The 25,923-nt window shown below is 45.4% G+C and overlaps 1 protein-coding gene across 1 annotated transcript in view; it reads left to right on the top strand.

The window, feature by feature from the left end:
- The window catches only part of PARN (poly(A)-specific ribonuclease), a 46,251-nt gene extending 40,394 nt beyond the window's left edge, over positions 1–5,857 (top strand). The window contains exons 23-24 of the mRNA XM_081889195.1: positions 769–953; positions 4,903–5,857. Of these exons, the coding sequence (XP_081745321.1) occupies positions 769–953; positions 4,903–4,955 (238 nt within the window). The 3' untranslated portion in view covers positions 4,956–5,857. The remainder of the gene's footprint in view (positions 1–768; positions 954–4,902) is intronic.
- Positions 5,858–25,923: the final 20,066 nt, after the last annotated feature.

Raw genomic sequence — 25,923 nt, 5'->3', positions numbered from 1 at the left:
GGGAATTGCTGTACTTTACAGGGGGGGGAACCCGAACTGAAATCATTGGAAAATATAAGGAGCCGTGCTACAGATTTAAACATACGTTTAAAGAAGACTGGAAAACATCTATTGAATATATGGGAAATACCGTATTTTTGCTCTATAAGACTCTTTTCCCTTCCTAAAAATTAACGGGAAATGTATGTGCGTCTTATGGAGCGAATGCAGGCTGCGCAGCTATCCCAGAAGCCAGAACAGCAACAGGGATTGCTGCTTTCACTGCGCAGCGATCCCTCTTGCTGTTCTGGTTTCTGAGACCAACACTACTACCTATCTGTAACTGTAACTGGTTTCTGAGATTCAGAATATTTTTTTCTTGTTTTCCTCCTCAAAAAACTACGTGTGTCTTGTGGTCTGGTGCGTCTTATAGAGCGAAAAATATGGTAGTTGTGTATAGCTGAAAACGCTGGCAGCATTAAGATAAATTCGACAGTGTAAATAACTTTTGATATAATGGAATACTGAATGGTATAGTTTTTGTAAAATATGCAAGGATTTATGATATGTAAAATGCACCACGGAAAGAGAAGAAGGGAAATAAGTCATTGATATTTTAAGGATGTAAAATGAGTATTTTAAATTGTAAAACAGAAAATTTAATAAAAATTATATATAAAGAAACAAAACAGAAGGAAAAGGGATTTGGGTGTTGGGGGAGGAGATAGCAAAAACAAACTTCTGCATGAGAACCTGAGAATGTCCTCTTTTCTCTCTTTCCCTCCCCAGTTTTTCAGCTACCAGCACTGTGGGGAAGAGAAGCATGAGCCCCATTCAAGAGGAGAGTGGCTGTGATGACATGGAAGAGAGCGAAATGCAGGAGGATGCCCCAGACGCCTTTGCGGAGCCCTTGGAAGAGGGGAAGAAAAAAGCCAAGAAGTTCAAGAAAGCCAAAAGGGAACATGCCTCAGCAGGTAGGTGGAATACGTAGGTGTGCTGATAAATCAGAAAGTCTGGTGCCGCAGAGAGCTTGATTGAGCTCTTCATGGATTTAGGTTTAGTGGGTGGTGTTTGTGGGGTGAGTTTGGCTCTGCTGGTTTGGTAAGGCTGGATGGGGGGCGGGGAGAAAAACACACTGGTGCTAGAGCTGCTTCTTAGTCTGTTGCAGCATTTGACAGCTCTGCATTTGTGGCCGGCCACTACAATAAGCCAGCATCAGTAATTTAGCAAAGGCACAAGTTTGTTGTTGTTTAGTCATTTAGTTGTGTCCGACTCTTTGTGACCCCATGGATCAGAGCACGCCAGGCACTCCTGTCTTCCACTGCCTCCCCCAGTTTGGTCAAACTCATGCTGGTAGATTCAAGAACACTGTCCCACCATCTCGCCCTCTGTCGTCCCCTTCTCCTTGTGCCCTCCATCTTCCCCAACATCAGGGTCTTTTCCAGGGAGTCTTCTCTTCTCATGAGATGGCCAAAGTATTGGAACCTCAGCTTCAGGATCTGTCCTTCCAGTGAGCGCTCAGGGCTGATTTCCTTCAGAATGGATAGGATTGATTTTCCTGCAGTCCATGGGACTCTCAAGAGTCTCCTCCAGCACCATAATTCAAAAGCATCAATTCTTCGGCAATCAGCCTTCTTTATGGTCCAACTTTATTGTTAAAGTAAAGACACAAGTTACCTTTACTTAATTCTAGTGTCAGACTAGGCCAGTGTTAGTTAACACAAAACAGGGTTCGATTTGTGGCAGCTGGGTAGCTCAGTTGATAGAGCACGTGGGTCATGAGTTCGAGCCCCAGGTTGGGCGAAAGATTCCTGCATTGCAGAGGGTTGGACTAAATGACCCTCCTGGTCCCTTCCAGCTCTCTGATTCTATGATTTTTTGAGCAATGATGCTGGTATCTTGTGTCAGCACTTCTGCTCACAACTTAGCACTGCCGCACTGCTTCTCTCTCTCTTTTTTTAACGGCATCTTAATTTATCATAGATCTCACATCATTCTTGAAGCTACTACCGAAGTTAATCAAATGCTGCGACAGAATTTAAGCTACTATAATTCTTTTTCAAATATATTTTAAAGACTTTCCATTTAGATACAAACACCTATTTTGGTTTGTTCTTTATTTTTTCAGACAAACTGTCTAGTTCCGCATATTCAATCAATCTTTGGATCCATTCCTGCATAGATGGAAGTTTATCAGATTTCCATATTGTAGCAGTTAGGACTCTTGCTGCCACTGTAGCGTATAAAAAGATGTCCTTTATTTTTTTAGGGAAGTTCAAATCCATAATTCCCAGAAGGTAAGCTTCTGGTTTTTTATTGGAAAAGATGTTTAACAGTTTTTGCAATTCTAAATTCCAAAACACCTCAATTTTCTTGCATTGCCACCACATATGGTAGAAAGTGCCTGATTTTTCTCCACATCTCCAGCAGTCGCCTAGGACACCTTTGTCCTTCTCATTATGCACAAGCAAACTACAACTAAATGGGAGAATAATTCAAGCTGTCCACATGTGACTGAATAGCAGGCCTCTTTGTACCGAAGGGCTTGTAAACGTCCCAATTATTGCACTCTGCTCCATGTGAGGCTACCGTTGCACCACATCTGGAAGCTCCAGCTGCTACAAAATGCTGAAGCTAGACTATTGATGGGGACAGGATATTGCCAGCACATAACCCAGGAGTTTACAAGCTTGCCTTGAGTGTCCAGATGTTACCAGGTCAGGTTCAGTTCCCTGTATTTATTGACAAGGCCCTTAGCAACTTGGAGCCAGCCGATCCCTTATATCCCTGCCTGGTCACTAAGATATTGGGACAGTCTCTGTTGGCCGTCCCCCATGGCTCAGATATGCAGCTCATATCGACTAGAAGCCATGTTTTCACCATAGTGACCCTTGCCTGACCGAGATTAGATGGGCTCTGAGCTTCAGGCACATGACGACGACTTCCTTACTCCAGGTAGCGTTTGGAATTACTGTGTTATGATGAGTTTTTACGGTTTTATTCTCCGTGTGGCTTATTTTTATGTACACCGCTTTAAAAACACTAATGACCATGTGGTTGTATTAGTGCTTGAAACTACAGCTCCTCAGTTATTTGAGCAGTCATCCCCACATACTAAGTACTTGAATGCTGTCGCAGGCTGAGAAACAGTTCCGATACCGGTGTGTTTTCCTTCCCTCCAGGCCTGTCAAACTGGCAAATCCAGGCCTGTCTTCTTACTACTTGCAACCACCACCCTCTTCCTCCTCAGTCTCAGGGTTGCCTCCTGTAGGACTCTGCAGGGAGGACGATGGAGACAAAACTAGGATTCAGTGGTTCTGCCTATTGTTGGCTCTAGCGCCACCTGCTGTTGGCCTCCCTATCTTCTGCTCTACCACTCCCACTCATCCAGCTGCTGGGAGTTGTAGCCCAAAACACCAGGAGGGCAGCAGGTTTGAAAAGGCTGCTTTTAGTTATGGAGGCTCTGCATAGCTGCCCTGCGTGCCCCAAGTCACCCTTGACTAGAAGACTTCTTTTGACACCAAAGGGCAGCGGCCATGACAGCCAAAGCCAACCTTGGTCCGTAACCTCACCTTAAAGTTTATTTCTGTGCCGCTTTTTGGCTCAATGAGGCCCCGACACCCTTCCAAATTACGTTGTTTGAGACTCAGCTTTATTTATTTATGGGGTCTATATACCAATTGCTTGACAAGGCTCCCAAAGCAGCTTGCAATGTAAGCACTAAAAAAAATAGAGTGGTACCTCGGTTTTCAAACGTCTCCGTTGACAAACATTTCGGAACCTGGACGGCGTAAACCCAGAAGTAATTGTTTCCATTTTTGAACGGCTTCCGCTGAGTTTTTCTCAATTAAATTTGCAAACCACGCTTTGCACCTTGGTTTTCAAACATTTCAGAAATCGAACGGTCTTCCAGAACAGATTACGTTTGAAAACCGAAGTGCCACTTAGTATCTGCTGCTCCAGAGAAGCGGACACGGAGCAATGGATCCAAAGTACAAGAAAGAAGATTCCACCTAAACATTAGGAAGAACTTCCTGACAGTAAGAGCTGTTCGACAGTGGGATTTGCTGCCAAGGAGTGTGGTGGAGTCTCCTTCTTTGGAGGTCTTTAAGCAGAGGCTTGACAACCATATGTCAGGAGTGCTCTGATGGTGTTTCCTGCTTGGCAGGGGGTTGGACTCGATGGCCCTTGTGGTCTCTTCCAACTCTATGATTCTATGATTTTATAGCACAAAGATTTGACAGAGTCTTCTGGCAGTCCATGAGCTCCCTGGCCTTGGTCCTTACTCGGGATCCCTGCACAGGCGTGAGCAGAGTCTGCTCTTTCGCTTTGACACATGAGACCATAGAATTGTCGTTGGAAAGGACCACGAGGATCAACTAGTCCAGCGGTTCTCAACCTGTGGGTCCCCAGATGTTGTTGGACTACAACTCCCATCATCCCTGAGCCAATGCATTGTAGTGGTTAAGAGCGGTGGACTTGTAATCTGGTGAACCGGGTTTGCTTCCCCGCTCCTCCACATGCAGCTGCTGAGTGACCTTGGGCCAGTCACACTTCTCTGAAGTCTCTCGGCCTCACTCACCTCACAGAGTGTTTGTTGTGGGGGAGGAAGGGAAAGGAGAGTGTTAGCCATTTTGAGACTCCTTCGGGTAGTGATAAAGCGGGATATCAAATCCAAACTCTTCTCTTCTTCTCTCGTCTTGCTAGCTAGGGGTGATGGGAGTTGTAGTTCAACAACATCTGGGGACCCACAGGTCAAGAAAGGCTGATATAGTCCAACTCTCTGCATTTCAGGAATCTTTTTCCGAACTCAGAACTCGAACTTGACAACCATGAGATTAAGAATCTTGTGCTCTTGCCAGCTGAGCTATCCCAGCTGTTAGGATGCTCTCCATAACCACTGTGTCATGTGCTTTCCTCCAGAAGACCTCCAGGCCCCTCCCACCCGGCTTTTCGACGTTCCAGACACGTGGTAGCATCCGGCTACGACATCAGCGCGAAGCAGACTCCCGGTTCGGAAGAATCTGCAGCCCCTCGCACCTCGGCCGGGCTGCCCTTTATTTTAAAACGAAGTGGGGGGGCGTTTATATAATATACACAAATAAAAAGCAGGATGTCTCTCAGCAATCAGTTTCATTTTTTTAATTAAAAAAACTCCTACGGAACAATCATTGCTGCCGCCACTCCCCCTCCTTCGTACATGTCTGCGTGTAACACGTCGGTTTTGTTGCTTAACCTGAAATCTTACTTTTTGCTCGTCGTAAATGTTAGAAGACTGAGTGTTTGGTATTGATCACCTTTAAACGGCATGTACCCTGTGAAATTTGCAAAAAGAAGAACCTGTGTGTGTTGTAACTTTGCTCCGCTGCTCCATCGGGGGGGGGGGGGCGATTTATACGCAAGTTGTCTTTAGTCCAGATTTTCACCTGTTGTTGCTACTTGGCCAGTAACAAAATGCTTTCAGCCACTTGACTCCCCTTTCATTCCTCTCTTGCTAGGATCTGCACCTCCCACCCACCCCTTTTCCTCCCCAGCCCCTTAAATTAACATCCTTTGTCTTGTCTTTTTTTTAAGGGGGGGCCCACTATTTCCCTCAACCTCACCTTTCGTTCGGGAAGTATTGGAGTGTTATATAGAGGTGGGAGGGGGGTTATCCTTTTCCGGCTCCCTTTTCCCCTTAACTTTGTGGGTTGTACAAATGGAAACCTGCGACATTAACCAGCCTTAGTTTAAAATACGAAACAAAAGATCTGCTTTGGTAGATTTCATAAACTTGGTTTGATATTTAACATTTTTGTATCATGGAAATGAGAATATGGGGGTGGGGTGGGGAATGTATTTCCATAAAGTGAAAATTAAAGATTTTTTTTTCTTAGGACTTGGGTCTCTCTGTGTGTGCTTTTTAAAAACAATTTTGAATCAAAATGAGAAGAACCTTTTATTTGTGTCAGCCACTAGCCATAGCAATAAAATAAGAATACAGTGTACTGAAGATAGAAGTAAAAAACTTAACTATACAAAATACATTCTGCAGGTTTACAAAAAAACAATGTTCTTGTTCCCCCACCTTGCAAAAAAAACAACAACCATTCAAGGGTTAATAAGCTGTAGAGGAGGGAACAGGTTTTCCCAGCCAGATTTTTTTAAAAAAGAAAGTTCCAGTTGCTAGTTGATCAATGAGAGCAACCTCGGAGGAAGACTGTGCTGAAACTTTTCTATCACCTATTCGCCTTGTTCAAATCATGGGTTTGAGAAAGTGCCCCGCAAGGTAGGCTCACTCTATCCATGGCCACTTGGGAGGGGTCTGAGCTAGCTGGAGTGACTTAGCAGAAGGCTGAGGAACCCTGAGTTTCCAGAGGTTGTTGGACTCCCAACTCCCATCAGCCCCAACCAACATAGCCAATGGGATGATGGGAGATCGTAGCTGATGAAGGGCCAAATGTCCCCAGCCCTGAACTTAACGCCTCTCCACAGTCTTTGCAACATGGAGCCCACCAACTGTTACTGGACTCTATGGTGATTGGCTGGACTGCTGAGAGCTGGAATCTAGCAGCATCCAGAGAGGAATTGGGTGGGATCCCCCCGCTCTTCCAAGACATGCTGCCATTGAGCCTCTTGGGCTTGCTGATCAGAAGGTTGGCAGTTCGAATCCTCACGACGGGGCAAGCTCCTGTTGCTCTGTTCCAGCTCCTGCCAACCTAGCAGTTCTAAAGCACACCAGTGCAAGTAGATAAATAGGTACCGCTGCGGTGGGAAGGTAAACAGCGTTTCCGTGCACTCTGGTTTCCAGCACGGTGTTCCATTTCACCAGAAGCAGTTTAGTCCTGCTGGCCACATGACCCAGAAAGCTGTCTGTGGACAAGCACCAACTCCCTCGGCCTGAAAAAAGATGAGCGCCACAACCCCATAGTTGCCTTTGACTGGACTTGAATGTCCAGGGGTCCTTTACATGCTTAAAGCAGCGTCATATCACTTCAAACCACCATGATTTCCCACCAGAGAATCCTGGGCACTGTAGTTTTAAGGTGCTAAGAGTTGTTAGGAGTGCTATGGTTCCCAGAGTTCCCTGGGAAGAAGGGCTGATTTGTTAAAACCACCATGGAAAACGTAGCTCTGGGAAATGAAGGTGGCTCTCCGAAGAACTCTCAGCACCCTTAACAGCTCCCAGGATCGTTTGGGGAGGACTGTTCAAAGCGGTGTGACACTGCTTTAAAGGTGTCGCGCAGACGGGGCCTGGGTCTCTCAATAGCAACACCATAGTTGCCTTTGACTGGACTTAACCGTCCATGGGTCCTTTACCTTATGTTTTATTTTATTTTATTTTACTTTTGCTGCCATGCAATGACCAGATCCATCTTGCAACCCTTTTGCCCCCAGCAAGCTGGGAAAGGAGCAAAGTTCAGCAGCAGAGGTTCCACGTTCAATCTGTCTCCAGGTAGGATTGAGAAGCTCCTTCCTGAACCCCTGGGCAGCTGCTACTTGTCATAGAATTGTAGAGTTGGAAGGGGGGGCTCCCCAGGATCATCTGTTATTAATAATATTTTATTACGAGGATTGCATTTATAAAAAGATACGAGCAAGGGGGGAAAGTGAGAATGCACAAAAAAAAGAATACTGTTCTATTACCCTCCATTTATACAGATGTGTATATTCTTATTCTAATACACGATTGTCAATAACTTAATACAGTGGTACCTCGGGTTAAGTACTTAATAATAATAATAATAATGATAATTTATTATTTGTACCCCGCCCATCTGGCTGGGTTTCCCCAGCCACTCTGGGCGGCTTCCATAGAAACCAAAAATACACTAAAATATCACAGATTTAAAACTTCCCTTCGTTACGGAGGTCCGTTCTTAACCTGAAACTGTTCTTGACCTGAAGCACCACTTTAGCTAATGTGGCCTCCTGCTGCTGCCGCACCGCCAGAGCCCGATTTCTGTTCTCATCCTGAAGCAAAGTTCTTAACCTGAAACACTATTTTTGGGTTAGCGGAGTCTGTAACCTGAAGCATCTGTAACCCGAGGTACCACTGTATAGTCTAGGGAAACTCATTCTAAACACCACTGAAGTAGGTTTATATGTTACCAATGGTAGCTTAACAGCTAAAATTTTGATCCATTCCATTTATCCGTTGACGGTATCGTAATCTGTTGAAGGTCTTCCTAATGTTTCGGTGGAATCTCTTTCCTCATTGCAGACACAACTGGAAGGACTAAGAGACACAACACCGCAATAATAAGACAAACAGTGGGTCATTGCTTGTGGCCTTTGTCGTGGTTTTCAGGAAATCCTTGCTTACTGCTCTCTCCGTGAGCTGTGACAAAGGCAAACTGCTTGGCTCCCCTGTTCTCCCCGCCCCTGGGCAGCGAGAGAATAAATATGGAATTTGCTTGCATATTTGTTCTACAAAGCTTCTGGCCTCGGCCAGCTCTCGATGTCTGCCAGATGAGCAGATGTTTTGGCTGTAGAAGATCCCACCGCAAACTGCACGGCTCCTTGCTGCAAAGGCGGTTTTGTTTAACCGAAGACAGAAGTGTCCTTGTGTAGGCCGACGGCTCTGGCTCCAGGCTAGAATCAAAAGTGACGTTCCATTCCCCGCACACACAAACCCAAAACAGAAGCTCCAGCGGTGGCCCAGGCACTTGGGTACTCGGGACACAGTTTCCCATACCCTAAAAGAAGTAAAGAGTCCGGCCGCACAGCCCAAAAGTACTGCAAGGAGTTAGGGGGCTTTTGGAGCCCACCAGAACAGCTAGACACCAGAACAGCTGAGGAACCCCTAAGGCAGCCTTTCTCAACCTGTGGGACTCCAGATGTTGTTGAACTACAACTCCCATCACCCCTAGCGAGCAAGGCCAGAGCTCAGGGATGATGGGAGTTGTAGTCCAACAACATCTGGGGACCCACAGGTTGAGAACCACTGCCCTAAGAAGGCTCAGAGCCCAGGGATTGGGAGTGGGATGACAATAAGTGGTCAGAGGGAGAAGAGAGAGAACCCTGGGAGGAAGAAGAAGAAGAAGAGTTTGGATTTGATATCCCGCCTTTCACTCCCTTTAAGGAGTCTCAAAGCGGCTAACATTCTCCTTTCCCTTCCTCCCCCACAACAAACACTCTGTGAGGTGAGTGGGGCTGAGAGACTTCAGAGAAGTGTGACTGGCCCAAGGTCACCCAGCAGCTGCATGTGGAGGAGAGGGGAATCGAACCCGGTTCACCAGATTACGAGACTACTGCTCCTAACCACTACACCACACTGGCTCTCCAGTGGGAAGGTGCCAGAAGTTGAAGGAGTAACAGGACTCAGTGAGCAGAAAGGTTATAAAGAATTAAGTTAAAATGGATTGTTAATGGGTTAAAGTGTAAAATTTAAGGTTAAATTGCGTTAAGATAAATTAAGGAACAAAATCTGAGAAAGAGGGAAAGGACTTGCTGAAACAATTATGAATTAAGAATACAAAAAAAGGCGCAAGGAAGTCTTGGAAATAAGTAAATGAAAGATAAAGATATGAAAACACTGGATATTATTGTTTTTAAATGTTATTGTTTAACTGTATTGTTTTTGGGTTTTCTCTTTTTTCTTTTTCTTTCTTTTTCTATTCTTTTTAGTATTGTATTTTCCTTTATTTTTGAAGTATTGTAATCTTTTTTATTATTACTGTCTGTTCTTCTTTTTTTGTGATTGTTAACTTTAATAAATATCTTTTAAAAAACAACAACAGAAGAGGTAAAGAAGGCGGAGCAAAGGCAGTCAAGGCCGGGGGTGGAGCCTGAGGACAGAGCATCCAGCTCTCAACCAAGTCAAACAGTTGCCAATACTTATCTTTTAGGTATCGCATGTGCACAGATCCAGCCCATGCTTAAGGCAACCATTTGGCACGCGGCAAGAACAGTTTATTAAGCAGCGGCCCGAATTGGAAGCGTTTATCCGCCGCCGCCCGCATTCCGCAGAGCGGAGGAGCTAATTTACGTTAGTAATTACGAGTGCTGAACAGAACAGGACAGTTAATTAGAAGATGATCGGGCGATGCTGAAGCCAGGCAAGATGCAGAACAAGCTGAAGCAGATGGCATTTTTTTAATTTTATTTTTGGAAGAACGTGAGAAGAGCCTGCTGGATCAGGTCAAACAGGGGGGGCCTCATCCTGTTCTTAACTGTGGCCAACAAGATTGCCCCCTAGGGAGGCCCACAAGCAGGGACTGAGTCCGCCAAGTGGATTCAGAACAGGCATAGGCAAACCCGGCCCTCCAGCTGTTTTGGCCTACAACTCCCATGATCCCTAGTTAACAGGACCAGTGGTCAGGGATGATGGGAATTGTAGTCCCAAAAATCTTGTAACCACTGGTTTACATCCTACCCTCCAGGGCAGGAGGACACAAGCCTGTTTCATCTTCCATGTGACAGCCCTATGTTGTCTTCTCCATTGTCTTTACAGCACCTACTGAAGATCTTCCTCTCCAACAAGCCTCTGTAAATGGATATCTTTCCCGGTCTGTTTCTGCATTCTTTAGATGTTTTAGTTAGAATCATAGAATTGTAGAGATGGCAGGGACCACGAGGGTCACCTGGTCCAACCCCCTGCAATGCAGGATTTTATTTTTTTTGCCCAAAGTGGGATTTGAACCCACAACCCTGAAATCAATAAGAGTCTCATGTTCTACCAACTGAGCTATCCAGAAAGATGGCCTGTCTTATCACATGTGTTTACTGCTCAGGGCTCCGTTGGGAAGGCGGCTGGGATATATGAATGTAATTAATATTGTTACTGCTATCTTTTTTAGTATTATCATTTAATAGAATAGTATCCTATGCTTGTAAGCTGTGCCAGGGATGTGACTGTGGAAATGAAGAAGTGCGGTGCAAAGTCTAGAAGCAAACATGCAAGGCCGCTGGGCCCTTCCAAACTGTGCCCAAATCCTCAGTGTGCACCAGTTCCTTATCACTCTTGTTTACTGCTGATTAGGGTGAAAATATTTCCCTTTTCAACAATGCCCTTAGCGGTGAATGAAATGGGAGTGGGGGAGAGACGGGGGCTCGGGAAAGCCAGCCAAAGCAAAGTCTGAAGTCTGCCTTGTTATTTGTGCTATGTAGCCGCTATAAAATGCAGCTGCTAAAATGGGAGCAAGGCAGCCTCCAGAAGTCACTGGACTCCAACTCCCATCAGCCATCTCTGTTGGCCTTGCTGGGATGGATGGGAGCTGGGGTTCACCAAGATGTGGGTGCACACGGTTGAAGAACACGACCTTGGACTCCTTAGATCAGGCATGGGCAAACCCGGCCCTCCAGATGTTTTGGGACTACAACTCCCATGATCCCTAGCTAACAGGACCAGCGGTCAGGGATGATGGGATTTGTAGTCCCAAAACATCTGCAGGGCTGAGTTTGCCTATGCCTGCCTTAAATGGTGGGCAAGGCTGATCTACAAGTCCGAAGGTCCCTCCAGACTAGGGCTGGGCGATATAATGTGAAATCGTCCCAAACCAGTTTGAAGTCCACAGCGTGATATCAGTTTCAAAATTTTTTACCTGGCGATATATCCCAACTCATGATATGTTTGCATGTGTGTGCTATGCATTTCCAGAATGGGGGAAAAACCATTAAGCCAACTACTGTCTCTACATAGCTCCATTCTTATTTCAGACATCCTGATATATCGGGATGTTTAGTTGGTGATATATCATGATGTTGAAAACCAGTTCTCACCTAGCCCTACTCCAGACTGGTGTGTGCATGTGTCCTGCAACATGTCAAAGATGCAATAAAAGGTAAAGGTAAAGGGACCCCTGACCATTAGGTCCAGTCGTGGACGACTCTGGGGTTGCGGCGCTCATCTTGCTTTATTGGCCAAGGGAGCCGGCGTAGAGCTTCCGGGTCATGTGGCCAGCATGACTAAGCTGCTTCTGGCGAACCAGAGCAGCGCACGGAAACACCGTTTACCTTCCCGCCGGAGCGGTACCTATTTATCTACTTGTACTTTGACGTGCTTTCAAACTGCTAGGTTGGCAGGAGCGGGGACCGAGCAACAGGAGCTCACCCCGTCGCGGAGATTTGAACCGCCGACCTTCCGATCAGCAAGTCCTAGGCCCTGTGGTTTAATCCACAGCACCACCCGCGTCCCGACCAAAGATGCAATAATAGTGCATTAATGGTAAATTTATTCTGGGCTGTCCATGTATCGTCTAAGCTTTATTGCTTCTTCTGCAACGTTCCCCGCAACATTTCTGCATTACTGACGTCGGGGGCAGCTTTGCACTACAGCGCAACAAAAAAAGACACAAGCAGTTTCTCCTAATGCAAATGCTATTTTCACTGACGCATGCACGTCTATTTACACTTTCCGCAAAATATTTGCATTCTCGTAAACATTCCCTGGCTGTAGAGCTGCACTGCAGAACTTGTGTGACTTTCAAAGGATGGCTCATCTTTAAATCAGAACAGAATTGAATTCCTTGCCCCCCCATCCTTTCAAAGTTTTGCATGGCTTCAGTGCAGATTCCTGTGCCAAGGTAAGGGCAGTGCCAGATTTATGTATAAGCTAAACAAGCTATAGCTTAGGGCCCCTCTCCCTTGGAGGCCCCCAAAAAATTTAAAGGGGGAAAAACTGGATGTACATTTCCAAAATAGAAGATAAAAACCAAATAAAATAAAACCTACATACAGCAACAGTGTTTTGTGTTGTGTAGGCTCCTATGATGCAAGTCATGGGCCCCGCCTGCTAGCCTGCTCCCTAAAATATCACTGGTTTGCTCCTTTCTGTATATAGGGTGCCTACATTCTGCATGGACTGGTTGCATGGCAACATGTGCAAATGGCTTGAGATACCTATTAGGTCCATAAATTACCATATAGCATATATTCATCCCAAAAACGTTGTTTGTTGTCAAAGGACAGCTGGACATATAAAGGGCCCCATTACCTTCAGCGGCATAGGGCCTCATCAAACCTAAATCCAGCCCTGGGTAAGGGTCACAGCCATCGCTCTGCAACTTTAACCTCTAGCTCCGCAAACCAGGGGCATTATGCGCGCAGTGGACTGCCCACTAGGCAATGCAGCCTTCAGGCTGGAAAAGCTTCCTCAGCCCTGCTGTACACATTACCGTATTGGCCTGAATATAAGCCGCACTATTTTCCCACATTCCGACCATGAAAAGTTAAAGTGCAACTTAAATTCGCGACCTTACAAAAATGGGCTTTTACGATATCGCTGCTGAAACATGCAGTAAAACGGAACAAAAAAATGTTTTCTTGCCGTTTTGCAAGCTTGAGACTGTTTAACCCACTTGCGGGTCCTCTCTGGTACCCGTAGGATTTTCTTATACATTTGCCATTTAAAGGTGTGAGTGCCTCCGGAATTGTAGCAACTGAATAGCAATTTGCAATTTTAGCAATTGTAACTTTTTGGGTAGTCCCCCCCCCCCTAGAATTTTAAAGGTGTGGCTTATTTGTGGGTGCAGCTTATATTCAGGCCAATACAGTACTTACTACAAAGAATGGAGGTAGAAACTGTCTCTGGTGCCTTGTTACACTGCCGTTTCTACGGGGATATAAGCTCAGTATTTATTACACCTGCTATGCAAAAATCTCCAAATGAATCCGTACTTCAATGTCTAAAATCCCTGGTAGAGGACAAGGATCCTGAGATCACGTGAAGGGTAGCCAAATTCTGTGCGATTGCCATAAAACTTAGGGAACAAACTGCGCTATCATAATGATTAAGGCCTTAAATGATAATTTTAGATTATATTTTAGTGACTAAGTTTTAATTTGTATTTTTTTTAACTGTTGCTATATCTGTTTTGTCCCTGTTACACCTAATTGCAAATTCAAATGTATCCCTATCGTGTTTTATGACTTCCTTGATATTGTATGTGAGCTGGAACTGGTCTGTGACCGAAATAATAAACTCATTCATACAGTACTCACTACAAAGAAAGTCCTGGCTTGTTCGATGGCGTTTATTCCCAGGCTGGTATGCCCAGGCCTGCCGTCAGGTTCGGAGCAAAACGCATCATGTATTTTGGCCCACAGTCAACTCAGCTCAATCTCTGGCAGCTCTCGGCTATGGCAAGACTCCCAGACCATTTGGGATGTTGTTCTGTGTTTGCTTCCCAATGGGTTTCAAAGATCAAGAGCGCTTGCAGCATTTGCTCGCCATCTCCCTGCTTTTCCCCAAGGGTGTCATCACCCAGAAACTCCCAGGGCAGGGCGTTCCTGAATGCGCCAAACGGCAGCAAAGATGAATGCACCAGGCATTTAGACAATGCCTGCATTCCACAGGACCCTCCTTGAGCATTTGGCATTTCAGACTATGCTCAGTTTCCTTCGCGGCTGGGTCACAACACACACCGCTGCGGGAAACAGTGCGCACGGCTGCCACTTTTGTGAAGCAAGCTCTCCCTCCAATGCTATTGCTTTTGTATTGTGCGACAGGGTGAGCTCCCGTTGCTCTGTCCCAGCTCCTGCCAACCTAGCAGTTCAAAAGTGCGACAAAGTGCAAGTAGATAAATAGGTACCACTCCGACGGGAAGGTAAGCAGCGTTTTTCTGCGCTGCTCTGGTTCGCCAGAAGCGGCTTAGTCATGCTGGCCACATGACCCAGAAGCTGTATGCCAGCACCCTTGGCCAATAAAGCGAGATGAACACCACAACCCCAGAGTCGGTCACGACTGGACCTAATGGTCAGGGGTCCCTTTACCTTTACCTAATGCACAACTGCACCTTAGGCTCCCAAGAGCATCAGAAGAGCTGGCTGGATCAGAAAAAGGGCCCATCTAATTCAGCATCCTGCTTCGTCTCCACCTCCCGTTTGGCCTCCTTGCCTTTCTCCCCACCAGATCCCAACACTGATGGAATCGCCACCTCTCGCAGCAAGCCAAGTCCTCTGGGCAACAGCTAAACCATGTGAGAAAATTCAGGGCTTTGTTCATCCCCGCAGTATACTCCAGAGAAGCAGGCTTTTCTCTCTGATCTGCATCCCCATGCCTTCCAAAGACGATGGGCTTCTCTCTCTGCTGACTGAGCCAGGAGTGCAGGAGAGCAAGGGCAGCGTTCCAGAAAAAGCAGGCAGACAAAAGTCTTCCTCCCTCTCTCATAACACGTCCAGTGCCGATGCTGAATGTTGGAAGATTGGGGAGAGATAAAAGGAAGTATTTCTTCACGCAGTGCATAGTTAAACAGGGGGCAGTGATGGCATCCAACTTGGGTGTGTTATAAGACTTTAGGGTCTCAAATATATAAATTAAATGTTCATAAATTTACAAGGCAACCACATACATAAGTATATAAACCACGTGTTTGCAATAGTACAGGAGAGCATTTTGACTCTCCCAAATTGATCTCAAATGTTTCTCTGCAAGGAGGAAGGAAATGGGAAAGCCTCCCCATTGTTGTATTTACCATCGCAAAAGAATGGCCGGGCGGCCAAAGTAAAGCAATCACTGGCCATTGTCAGGTATCCTGGCAGACAGGATTTCTGTTGTAGACCACCTCCTTCTGTGATGTTGTTAGGAGCTTGTCCTACACTCGGGTAGGAGCCTGGCAGAGACACATTCCCAACTGGCATGTTCCCTCCCTCCTGGTCAATCATTCAGGAGCTTCAAAAGCTTTCTTCAGCCCGAACATCACAGCGACCGATGCCATCAGATGTTGGCACACTTAGGGATCTTCAGAGTCTGCGCAGTTCAGAGTCTGCGCAGTTCACGTGACAGACCTCAGTAACTCAGCATTTTGGCTAATCTACTTTATTTACATATGAACACACACGGAGCACTGCAACATGGCTCTCTCTCTCTCTAGCATCAGACAGCAAAGAGAAAGAACAAAGGACAATAGTCCCACTTCACAGTAACACAAACATCCTGTCTCCGTCACAACCCACTCTGTGGAGTCAAAACATACACCGTCATGTGAAAGACAACAATCCCATGACTGCAATCACGGAGCAGGAATTCTAACAGTATGTATGATACGATGCTCTTCCGGCTTGTCAACATCCTCCTTAAATTGTGGTACCCAGAATTGGATGCCGCGTTCCAGGTGTGGTCTGACCAAGGCAGCATAGAGTGGATTAAAAGAGGATTATTAGACAAATGCACAGAGGAGAGGGTTATCCGTGGCTATTAACCATGATGGCTCTGATCTGCCTCCACGACTGGAGTCAGTATTGCTCCCATATACCAATTTCTGGAAATCTCAGGAGGGGAGATGGCGCCTGTGTTCAGGTCCTACTTGTGAGTTTCTCACAGGCAGAGTCTGGTTGGACACCAAGAGAACAGGAAGCTGAACTAGATGGACCCTGGCCTGATCCAACAGGACTCTTCTGATCATAGCTCTCAACTTTCCCCTTTTCTTGCGAGGAATCCTATTCGGAATAAAGGAATTTCCCTTTAAAAAAGGGAAACGTTGACAGCTATGCTTCTGATGTCTTTATGAGTTCTCGTAGCAACCAGCAGATACAGCACATGGTTGATTTAAGCACCGATCACAGCAAAAGGAGCCACCGGCAACTGGTTGCTCTGGCAAGAAGTCAGAATCATGCTCAGATTCTAGCATAAGCTGGCGGTGTTCAGGGTATTTATTCCAAAGGGATGAATCACGAGCTGCGAGAAAGAAGACGAAAACACAAGTCATTGGCGCTTTCATCTAGATTTTTTTTTAAAAAAAGAAGAAGAAAGAACACATTTTAAAAAAGAGATTCTTTTCAGCCCTTCACTGGATATTCAGGAAATTGCTGCACCTTCCAGAGTATTAATCACACACTGATGGGGTGCCAAAGATGTGAGGCAGGAATGCTGAGCAAACCAACCCAAGCTGAGGAATTCTGGAACGGGTTTGTAGGGGAAAGGGAAGAGGAAGGTCTGGGAGGATTAAACTCTCCTGCTCCTTCCAGCTGGGATCAGTTCCCTTCTCCAGAGGGAACCAACTTACTGAAGGCCATTAGTCATTATGGCCTGACGCATCTCCCAGTCCTCAAGTCTAGAGCGAGGAAGATAAAACTGTCTTCCACCTCCCCAGATGTCTTCAGGGCCTTCAGTTGCCCATCACAATCTACAGGCTGCCAGCTTCCTTCTGAGCTCTCCAATGGATATATTTTTTTAATTTTATTTTTTAAAAAGTTACTCAAGAAAATCACCATTTTATAGTTCAAATCAGGGAAAATAAATACAGTAAATGAACAAAAGTACAAAGAACATGCATTACACGGGAAAAGGAGGTGGTAACAACGAAACTGACCAATCACCGTGCTAGATTCCAACCCCTACTTCACACATTAAACGCTCACTTCTGACCAAGACTCAGGAAACACCGTGACAGGAAATGAGGCCGCCATTGGGGTGGCAACAGAACTGACAATTCACCATGCTAGAAAATAAACTATTTAAAAAAAGGTTTCTTCTCCCGTTAGATTCACAACACTGGAGCCTTGTTCTCTGGCTTCCAAAGGCTAAACTACAGGTAACATTGCTGTTTTGCTATTAGCATCCAATCAGAATTGGGACACCTGTGAAACACAGAGACGGCTGCTGCTGCTGTTTTTAAACCCTCTCCTCCTGTCTGAGGCACCCCAGAAACTTCTATTTAACAAAGAAGGCTGCAGCACGATTGCTGACAGGAGTGAGGTCTTGTCACCATATAACACCTGTGCACAGAGATCAAGAAGAATCCTGAGAACTAGTCTGTTAAGGGCAGTGTTTTTTTCTGAGGGTACGCAGGGGTACACATACCCCTAAACAATGGATATATATTTAAAATCTCATCAGCATCACCCTCCAGCTTGATGCTGACAAAGGCCCCCATTGATGGAAATAAAGGACAAACTGCATCCTGTATTGAATCAATACAGGACATAGGATTTTACACTGAAATACTGGACGGTTCTGTATTATATAGGATGGGTGGAAAAGCTATGTAACTGTTGCCCTCTCTTAAATCTGTGGACTTTGCCTGCACACCTCTGCTTGCTTGATCACTGGATAAGGAGAGCATTCAGCAAAGGAAGAATGGGTACAAAAACTTACGGAATATGCAGGAAAGGCATTACCAGAAGAATAAGAAATTAAGATAACAAACTTTTTTATATAAAAGAATGGAAATGGTTTGTTGAATATTTACAAAGCAAATATTTACAGATGAATTGCAGACAGATAAAAACATTCGCAGGATTATTGTAATAACCTGCAGTTTCGTAAGTGAAAATAGGGACGTCCTAAGGAAAAGTGAGGTGCTGTTTTGCAGGGATTGGCCAGGTATACAAAGCATTTTTACAGGGGAGTAATAAATTTACGTACACACATTCTCTTAAAACACACCCTTGCCACGCACATGCACACAAACACAGCATATTCAAGCACTTTCTTTCTAAAGACAGATAAAGTAGACTTGCTTTGAGTCCGTTCCAGGAGGAACGGAAAGCATGCCGATTTTGATTATTTATACATCGTTCTTAAAGGCACCGCCAGCAGAAACAAGAATGAAAGTCAGAGGAAAAAAATTATTAAAATACAAGGAACAGAATCAGCACAATAGCCTAAATTGGCCTTCCCAACCCGAGATTGTCCAGTAGTTTTAGACTACAACTCCCATCAGCCCCCTACCATCACAGCCATGATGCCTGAGGCTGATGGGAGTTGTAGCCCAAAGCATCTGGAGGGCCTCAGTTAAAGGAGATTGGCTTGAGCAAATCAAAAGGCCTGTGCCTTTGAGTTGAAATGGCATCCGAGTTGGCACCAGGCAATCTTCCCTGGGAAAAGCATTCCCAAGTCAGGGTGCTACAACAGATAAGGCCCCGTCACAAGTAGGGATGGGGGGGGAGAAGTTCAATTCAGTGGTAAGACAAACTTACCAAACACACATTTTTCCAAAATAAATAGCAAACGAAAACACCGCCATCCTTCAAAATTGGCACTTCTCCAAATTTTGAAATTCAGTTCTCCAGCCAAGTAAGTAATGTGTATTTTAAAAGCCTTGGCTAGAGTAAAGCCTGCATATTAATGCATATACAGTGGTAACTCGGGTTAAGTACTTAATTTGTTCCGGAGGTTTGTTCTTAACTTGAAACTGTTCTTAACCTGAAGCACCACTTTAGCTAATGGGGCCTCCTGCTGCTGCTGCGCCACCGGAGCACAATTTCTGTTCTCATCCTGAAGCAAAGTTCTTAACCCGAGGTAATATTTCTGGGTTAGCGGAGTCTGTAACCTGAAGCCTATGTAACCTGAAGCGTATGTAACCCGAGGTGCCACTGTACTAATGAAAACAGCATACAAAAGTTATATGTGGTGGGAAAATATGTACATTAGGCAAAGCTACATACAAAAATGTGTATAATGGATAGATTTGCATTAAAATGCCGATGCAGAGCAAACTGATGCAGGAATGTGTAGAACTGAGCTCGAAATTGAAAAATAAGAAAATGAAAGTGTGTAGATTTACTCATCCGTAAACCACACGCCATATGCATCCCTCCTCATCCCAAACTATTGTGACGGGAGGGGCCACTGCAGAAAGGTCTTGAAGTCAGGTCTCTACCTGCAAGACTTATGCCTCCTACAGGTCAGATCCATCTGTTCCCAACTCTTTAATGGTCCTTAATGGTACCCCAAATCGACCACCTTGGGGTCTGCCTTACCTTACCTTACCTCATGGTAGAGAGCATGCAGTTAGCAAGAGTCATAACCATGCAGTGATCTTCCATCACGGCTGAAAAATGGCTCCATAAATAACACGGTCAAATATTTTAACAGCCCTTCACTAGATTAATGTACTATTGCCTTGAAATGACAACTTGAGTTTAAAATAATAGAGTGGGGGGGGATGCAGCTTACTTTGGGCCAAGTCAAATACCATCTGGCTCAACAACTCCCTAAATATTTGAAGCCACACCCCGAACTAGAAAAATGGGGTGGAGGGTAGGAGGAGGAGAGCAAAAGCTGGTTTTCAGCCACAATATTTAGAGCTCCTGATTAATTCTGAGTCACGGAGGAATCTTGGAATCCTGGTCTCCCTCTTTCTCGTGAAACACAATCCTCGATGAAGGCCTTCTCGGTGGTGGCGCCTGCCCTGTGGAACGCCCTCCCATCAGATATCAAGGAAATAAGCAACTACAGTGGTACCTCAGGTTAAGTACTTAATTCGTTCCGGAGGTCCGTTCTTAACCTGAAACTGTTCTTAACCTGAAGCACCACTTTAGCTACTGGGGCCGCCTGCTGCTGCCATGCCGCCTTAACACGATTTCTGTTCTCATCCTGAAGCAAAGTTCTTTACCTGAAGCACTATTTCTGGGTTAACGGAGTCTGTAACCTGAAGCGTCTGTAACCCGAGGTACCACTGTATAATGAAGGTGTCAGGCAAACTTCCCTAGGATTCTGGATGTGCCATTGGTCTGATCCTGCAAGCCTCTTCTGTTGTTCCTCTGACAGCAAGGACCCTGCCTTGGAAGATACAATCCCAGATCTCAGTGTGTATCCTGCTCATAGCTGTCAACTTTCAGATTTGAAAATAAGGGATCAGCAGCCTCGAAAATAAGGGATCAGCAGCCTCACCTGTCCCGGGGACAGTCTACGGGATATCTAACAATCCGAGATAGCAGCAGGATGCAGTTGGAAATGGCGCTGGAATAAGGGAATTTCCCGCCAAAAAAAGGGAAGGTTGACAGCTATGATCCTGCCACCCACAGCCCCAACAACCAGGTCCAAAGTCCCTGCTGTATCTGTTTTTGTTTTTTCCCAAAGTCACCAATCAGCCCAAGATGGAGAGTGGTTATCTGTCTCCTCCCACCTGTCAACTTAGCACACCAAAATATTTATCTGCTCGCTACAGTCAAAGCACGAGGCGTTGGCATTGGGCTTGACGAGCAAGCGGTCCTCAAAAGAAATCCTGGCAACTTGCCCACAACGTTGCTTTTATTTTTTTATAAAAAAATTATTCATTTTTCTTTTTCATTCCTTACATACACCTCAAATTCTTAACATTTACTGTGTAGTCCTCCCTCCCTCCCCTCCTAGGCTTCCCCCAACTTCCGCTTCTGGTTTATTTCTTCTTTCACCCAATTGCTACCTCCTGACAGAAAAAGTTACTAATAACATAACATCAAACCTAAAAACATAAAAGTAAAAGTAAGCACACCATAATCTTTATCGTCTACACATTTTCTAATACAGATAGTGTGAATGTTTATTTAAATCCACACAGTGTTGCTTTTAATTACGCTTTTCTTTCTGGGAAGGAAACCTTGCCAGCAGGTATCAACCCTTCCTAAGCTCAGGACAGGACTAACCACCCAGGAACTCCCAGCAAAAGTCCCAGAAGCAGTCCTGTTTTGCCAAAGAAACAAATACTATGGACAAAAGCCTTGTCAAACTGGGAAGGGCCATGGCCTAGCGGTCATAGAATCGTAGGATTGCAGAGTTAGGAGGGATCATTCAAGTCCAACCCCCTGCAAGGCAGGAATATTCTGCTGTCCCATCGAACCCGCAACCTTGGCGTTATCAGCACCATGCTCTAACCAACTGAGCTATCCGGGCAGAGCATCCATCTTGCAGGCAGAAGGTCCCCTAAGCCAGTGTTTTTCAACCACTGTTCCGCGGCACACTAGTGTGCCGTGAGATGTTGCCTGGTGTGCCGTGGGGAAAATTGAAAAATTCAAAAGATTTAAAAATAAAGTATTTTATAATTTTTCACATTTCTGTTTACTTACTATTTCATAATAATTATAAAATACTTTCTTTGTGTTTATTTGATTCCTATTCAAGAGAATTACTTTTTATATATATAGTCAATATAGGCACAGAGTTAATTTTTTTAACATTTTCTAATGGTGGTGTGCCTCGTGATTTTTTTCATGAAACAAGTGTGCCTTTGCCCAAAAAAAGGTTGAAAAACACTGCCCTAAGCTATGTTATATGAAAATCCAGCACTGCTCAAGCGGTTTCCCCAAATTCAGCTGAAAACCCAACTTTGATTTGCTCCTGGCAAACAGCTGAAAGCCTGCAAATTTTGATAATGAACCTGATTTGCAATGGTGGTTGAATAATATTGATGGCAATAATTTTGCAGGGCTCTATTGAATGGCCTTCTGGTGTGGAAAGGTGACGCAAGCAGCCCTGGATGAGGCAGGTGAGTCAGGTGCTGTGGGACATGTAGGGGCAGCCCCACTGCGCCCTCGGATTCACTCCAAGACCCGTCCAACGAGAAGCACACGTTCCCAAGGCTCTCCCGCTCCCGTCTCTAGCGAAACGCAACCCCGTCCCTGCCAAGCCGCTCCCGGGAGGCCCCCAGCGGCCCTCCAGACGTCTTCCCGGGATTTACGACTGACTAAACCCGTTGATCAACAGGTGGTCCTCCTCGGCGGGGTTTAGGCAGGGCTAAAAATAAGGCAAAGGTAAAACGCAGCTCCGTGGGCCCGCAGGTGTTTTCCTCCACACCAAGCCGTCGGTGGCTCCAGCCTTGGAGAAAAGTCGGCCGACCTGAGTCCGGCCAACCGGAAGGATACTGCAAGAGCAATAAGGATTTTTAGGGGCATTATGGTGGTGCAAAAGAAACACATCTGCCCCCAAAAGTCCCTCATTTTCCCTGCGTTGAAGAGCAATGGTGGTGCTGGGTAAATAAGTTTATGTTTCACATTCGTACAAAGAGCTCCAAGCGCCAGGCGAGGTTACGATACGATAATCTTTATTATTGTCCCATACATAACAACGAAATGGAAAAAATCTACACCAGACATTCAAAAACCAACAAGCCAGCTATCCCAGCCTGGTTAACCCCCTAAAAACTCTGATACTCCATAATTAAATACATAATTAAAAATTCTCTGTCCTCCCACCTTTTCTCTGCACAACCACCTTGTGATGTAGGCTGAGAGAGAGAGTAACGGGCCTACGATAACGCAATGAGCTTCATGGCTGAAAGGGGGTTTGCGCTAAGGTCTCCCAAGCTCTCGTCCGACTTCCTGACCAACCGCTACACCACAAAATGAATCTTGGCATATTTACTAACCATGTATATATTCTTAAGTTGTGGGTTTTCGGCAAGGTCCCTAATAAATAAAGCATTGGGATCCAGTGCTAGAAGACCCCTTTAAATTAATGGACATGACTAACTAAGGCTGTGAACAAGCCAGATGTTTAAAGCACATACCCTTCTCAAAAAATATATCCCAGAAACTGTAGATTAAGGGTGCTGGGAGTTGTAGCACAGTGAGGGGGTAAACTACAGTTCCCAAAAATGGACTGGGTGTGTATGTCATGGTATGTAAACAGCCTTAGGTCCATTCATTTCACTGCATCTAACTGAGTGTGGATATACAACCCTATGTTACACAGCGGAAAGTCAGGCAGCCCACAACCATTTGAACACAACAGGCAAGCATTGAGCAAGAGTCCATTCAGATGTTGCTGTCATAAACCCGGGTTTTCATAGCAAGGCAATGTTGGCTCCCAAGTTTCTGGGCGGCCTTGGGTGAGAGAGTAAGTGCTTCCCTTATTTCCATCGTTGCCAACTGCTGAGGCTCCTCTTGATACCAGACAAAGCCAATGAGCAAGCAGGCAATGGCAGCCGCTCCTCTGCCTTTCTCACCGCTGGAATTGGCTCAATTATCCCCTCCAGACTGAAACGGAGGGGCAGGTAAACAAGCAAGCTGCAATGGTGAAAAGCAGGGGAAAGGTTCGTTGTCCGGGAGGAGGGGGCTATTGGGGCGCGAGGCCTCAGGACATGCCCCAGCATGCCGATCTATGACCCTGACCCTGAGCGCCAAACAGACATTGAACAGAGAGCCAAAGCAAATGCCAATTCTCAGGGCAGGTCTGCTATGCCACACAGAATTATTGGGATACAATTCTGTACGCACTGCGGGTCCCTATTTAATATATACAACCAGCATTAAGAGAGGAATGACAGGTAAATTCGCCAGTTTTGGTTTCCCTCAGTTTTTCCTTTTTCCAATCTTAAGTTTTCCACATTGGTTTGTGATTTTTTAATATTTTTTTAAGTCCTCATGAAAATTTGACAGCACCAGAGTGCAAATTTCTCCTAATAAGACACGTTTGCATGCATTTTGCCTAATATGCTTTTCTTTTCTTTTTTTTGCAAAGTGGTTCCCCCAAATATAATGCATTTTTTGCAGGATATTTTCACTAATGTATGCATATTTATGCACAGTTTACCCTGGTGTATGTATTTCTGCAGCCCTTCCTTGGCTGGAGGACTGCATTGCAGAGAACTGTGAATTTTGAAGGATGGTTCTGTGTTTTGGTTCTCACACTGATTCAGAAAGTACCAGTTAGGAGAGTCTGCCTCCATATGGGAACCGATTCTAATTTCTCCTACATTCAATATGGCAACATACTTGCAATGTACTTCAAAGAACAAATACATTTGTACATGCGTTACAGGCAATTTAACACATATAGGTGAGCTTATTGCTGGTTGTGTATGTAAAATTCCTTGCTACATTCATCACACACCTTTTTAGATGTACACGCTGACAGAATCTGGGGTGCAGAGAAGCCCATCGCCCCCAACAGAGTCAGGTTTCATCGATCTAGCCTCCCACCTTCCCACAGGACGATTATGGCTCTCTCTCAAAACATGAAATCCTCATCCAAAATCCATATCGGGTCCATACCTTTTTTTAGGCCAATCACACAGTCGCAAAACAGCATGCAAGCTTCTGAGTACCTCAGGACACTTCCTCAGGATAGATGGTAAAAAAACCGAAGAGTTCTGGGGAACTCAGATGCCTTGGGGGCTATTTTTGAAGGCAACTCAGAAACTACAACTAATCCAGAATGCAGCAGCTAGACTAGTGACAGGGAGCGGCCGCCGGGACCATATAACACGGTTCCTAAAGGATCTTCATGGGCTCCCAGTATGTTTCCAAGAACAATTAAAAGTGTTGGCGCTGATCTTTAAAGCCCTAAACGGCCTCGGTCCTGTATACCTGAAGGAGCGTATCCACCCCCATCGTTCTGCCCGGACACTGAGGTCCAGCTCCGAGGGCCTTCTGGCGGTTCCCTCACTGCGAGAAGTGAAGTTACAGGGAACCAGGCAGAGGGCCTTCTCGGTAGTGGCACCCGCCCTGTGGAACGCCCTCCCACCAGATGTCAAAGGAAAAAACAACTACCAGGCTTTTAGAAGACATCTGAAGGCAGCCCTGTTTAGGGAAGCTTTTAATATTTGATGAATTATTATGTTTTAATATTTTGCTGGAAGCCGCCCAGAGTGGCTGGGGAAACCCAGCCAGATGGGCAGGGTATAAATAATAAATCATTATTATTATAACAAATGAGAAGCTATAGGGAACCAGGCAGAGGGCCTTCTTGGTAGTGGCGCCCTCCCTGTGGGACGCTCTCCCATCAGATGTGAAGGAGATTAATAACTACACAACTTTTAGAAGATATCTGAAAGCAGCTCTGTATCAGGACATTTTTAATGTTTGACACTTTATTTTGTTTTTATATGTGCTGGAAGCCCCCAAGAGTGGCTGGGGAAACCCAGCCAGATGGGCGGGTTGTTGTTATGGTGGTTGTTGCGGTTGTTGTTTTGTGATATTCTGGTTTGCCTAAGAAAGGTAAGGCCCCAATACGGAGATGGGATTTTCCTTCTTTTTATGAAGAAGAGGAACATGAGCTAATTGGGTATTCTGCCCAAAGACAGAGGCATAAATAGACAAAGGAACAGGCCACGGGACCCTAGGCCCCCTCCTACTCCATGCTCTTTGCTTGGGGAGAGAGAATGGAGGTCTTGCTTGCCAAAACAAACCGCAACCCAGCTGTCTGGAGCAAGAGCAGGATGATAATACAGTGATACCTCGGGTTAAGAACTTAATTCGTTCTGGAGGTCTGTTCTTAACCTGAAACTGTTCTTAACCTGAGGTACCATTTTAGCTAGTGGGGCCTCCCGCTGCCACCATGCCACGATTTCTGTTCTCATCCTGAGGCAAAGTTCTTAACCC

The sequence above is a fragment of the Podarcis melisellensis genome (assembly GCF_964234715.1).
Source record: "Podarcis melisellensis genome assembly, chromosome: 14".
Lineage (NCBI taxonomy): Eukaryota > Metazoa > Chordata > Lepidosauria > Squamata > Lacertidae > Podarcis > Podarcis melisellensis.
The sequence above is the reverse complement of the archived record's forward strand: the minus strand, read 5'-3'. Positions and strand labels throughout refer to the sequence as shown.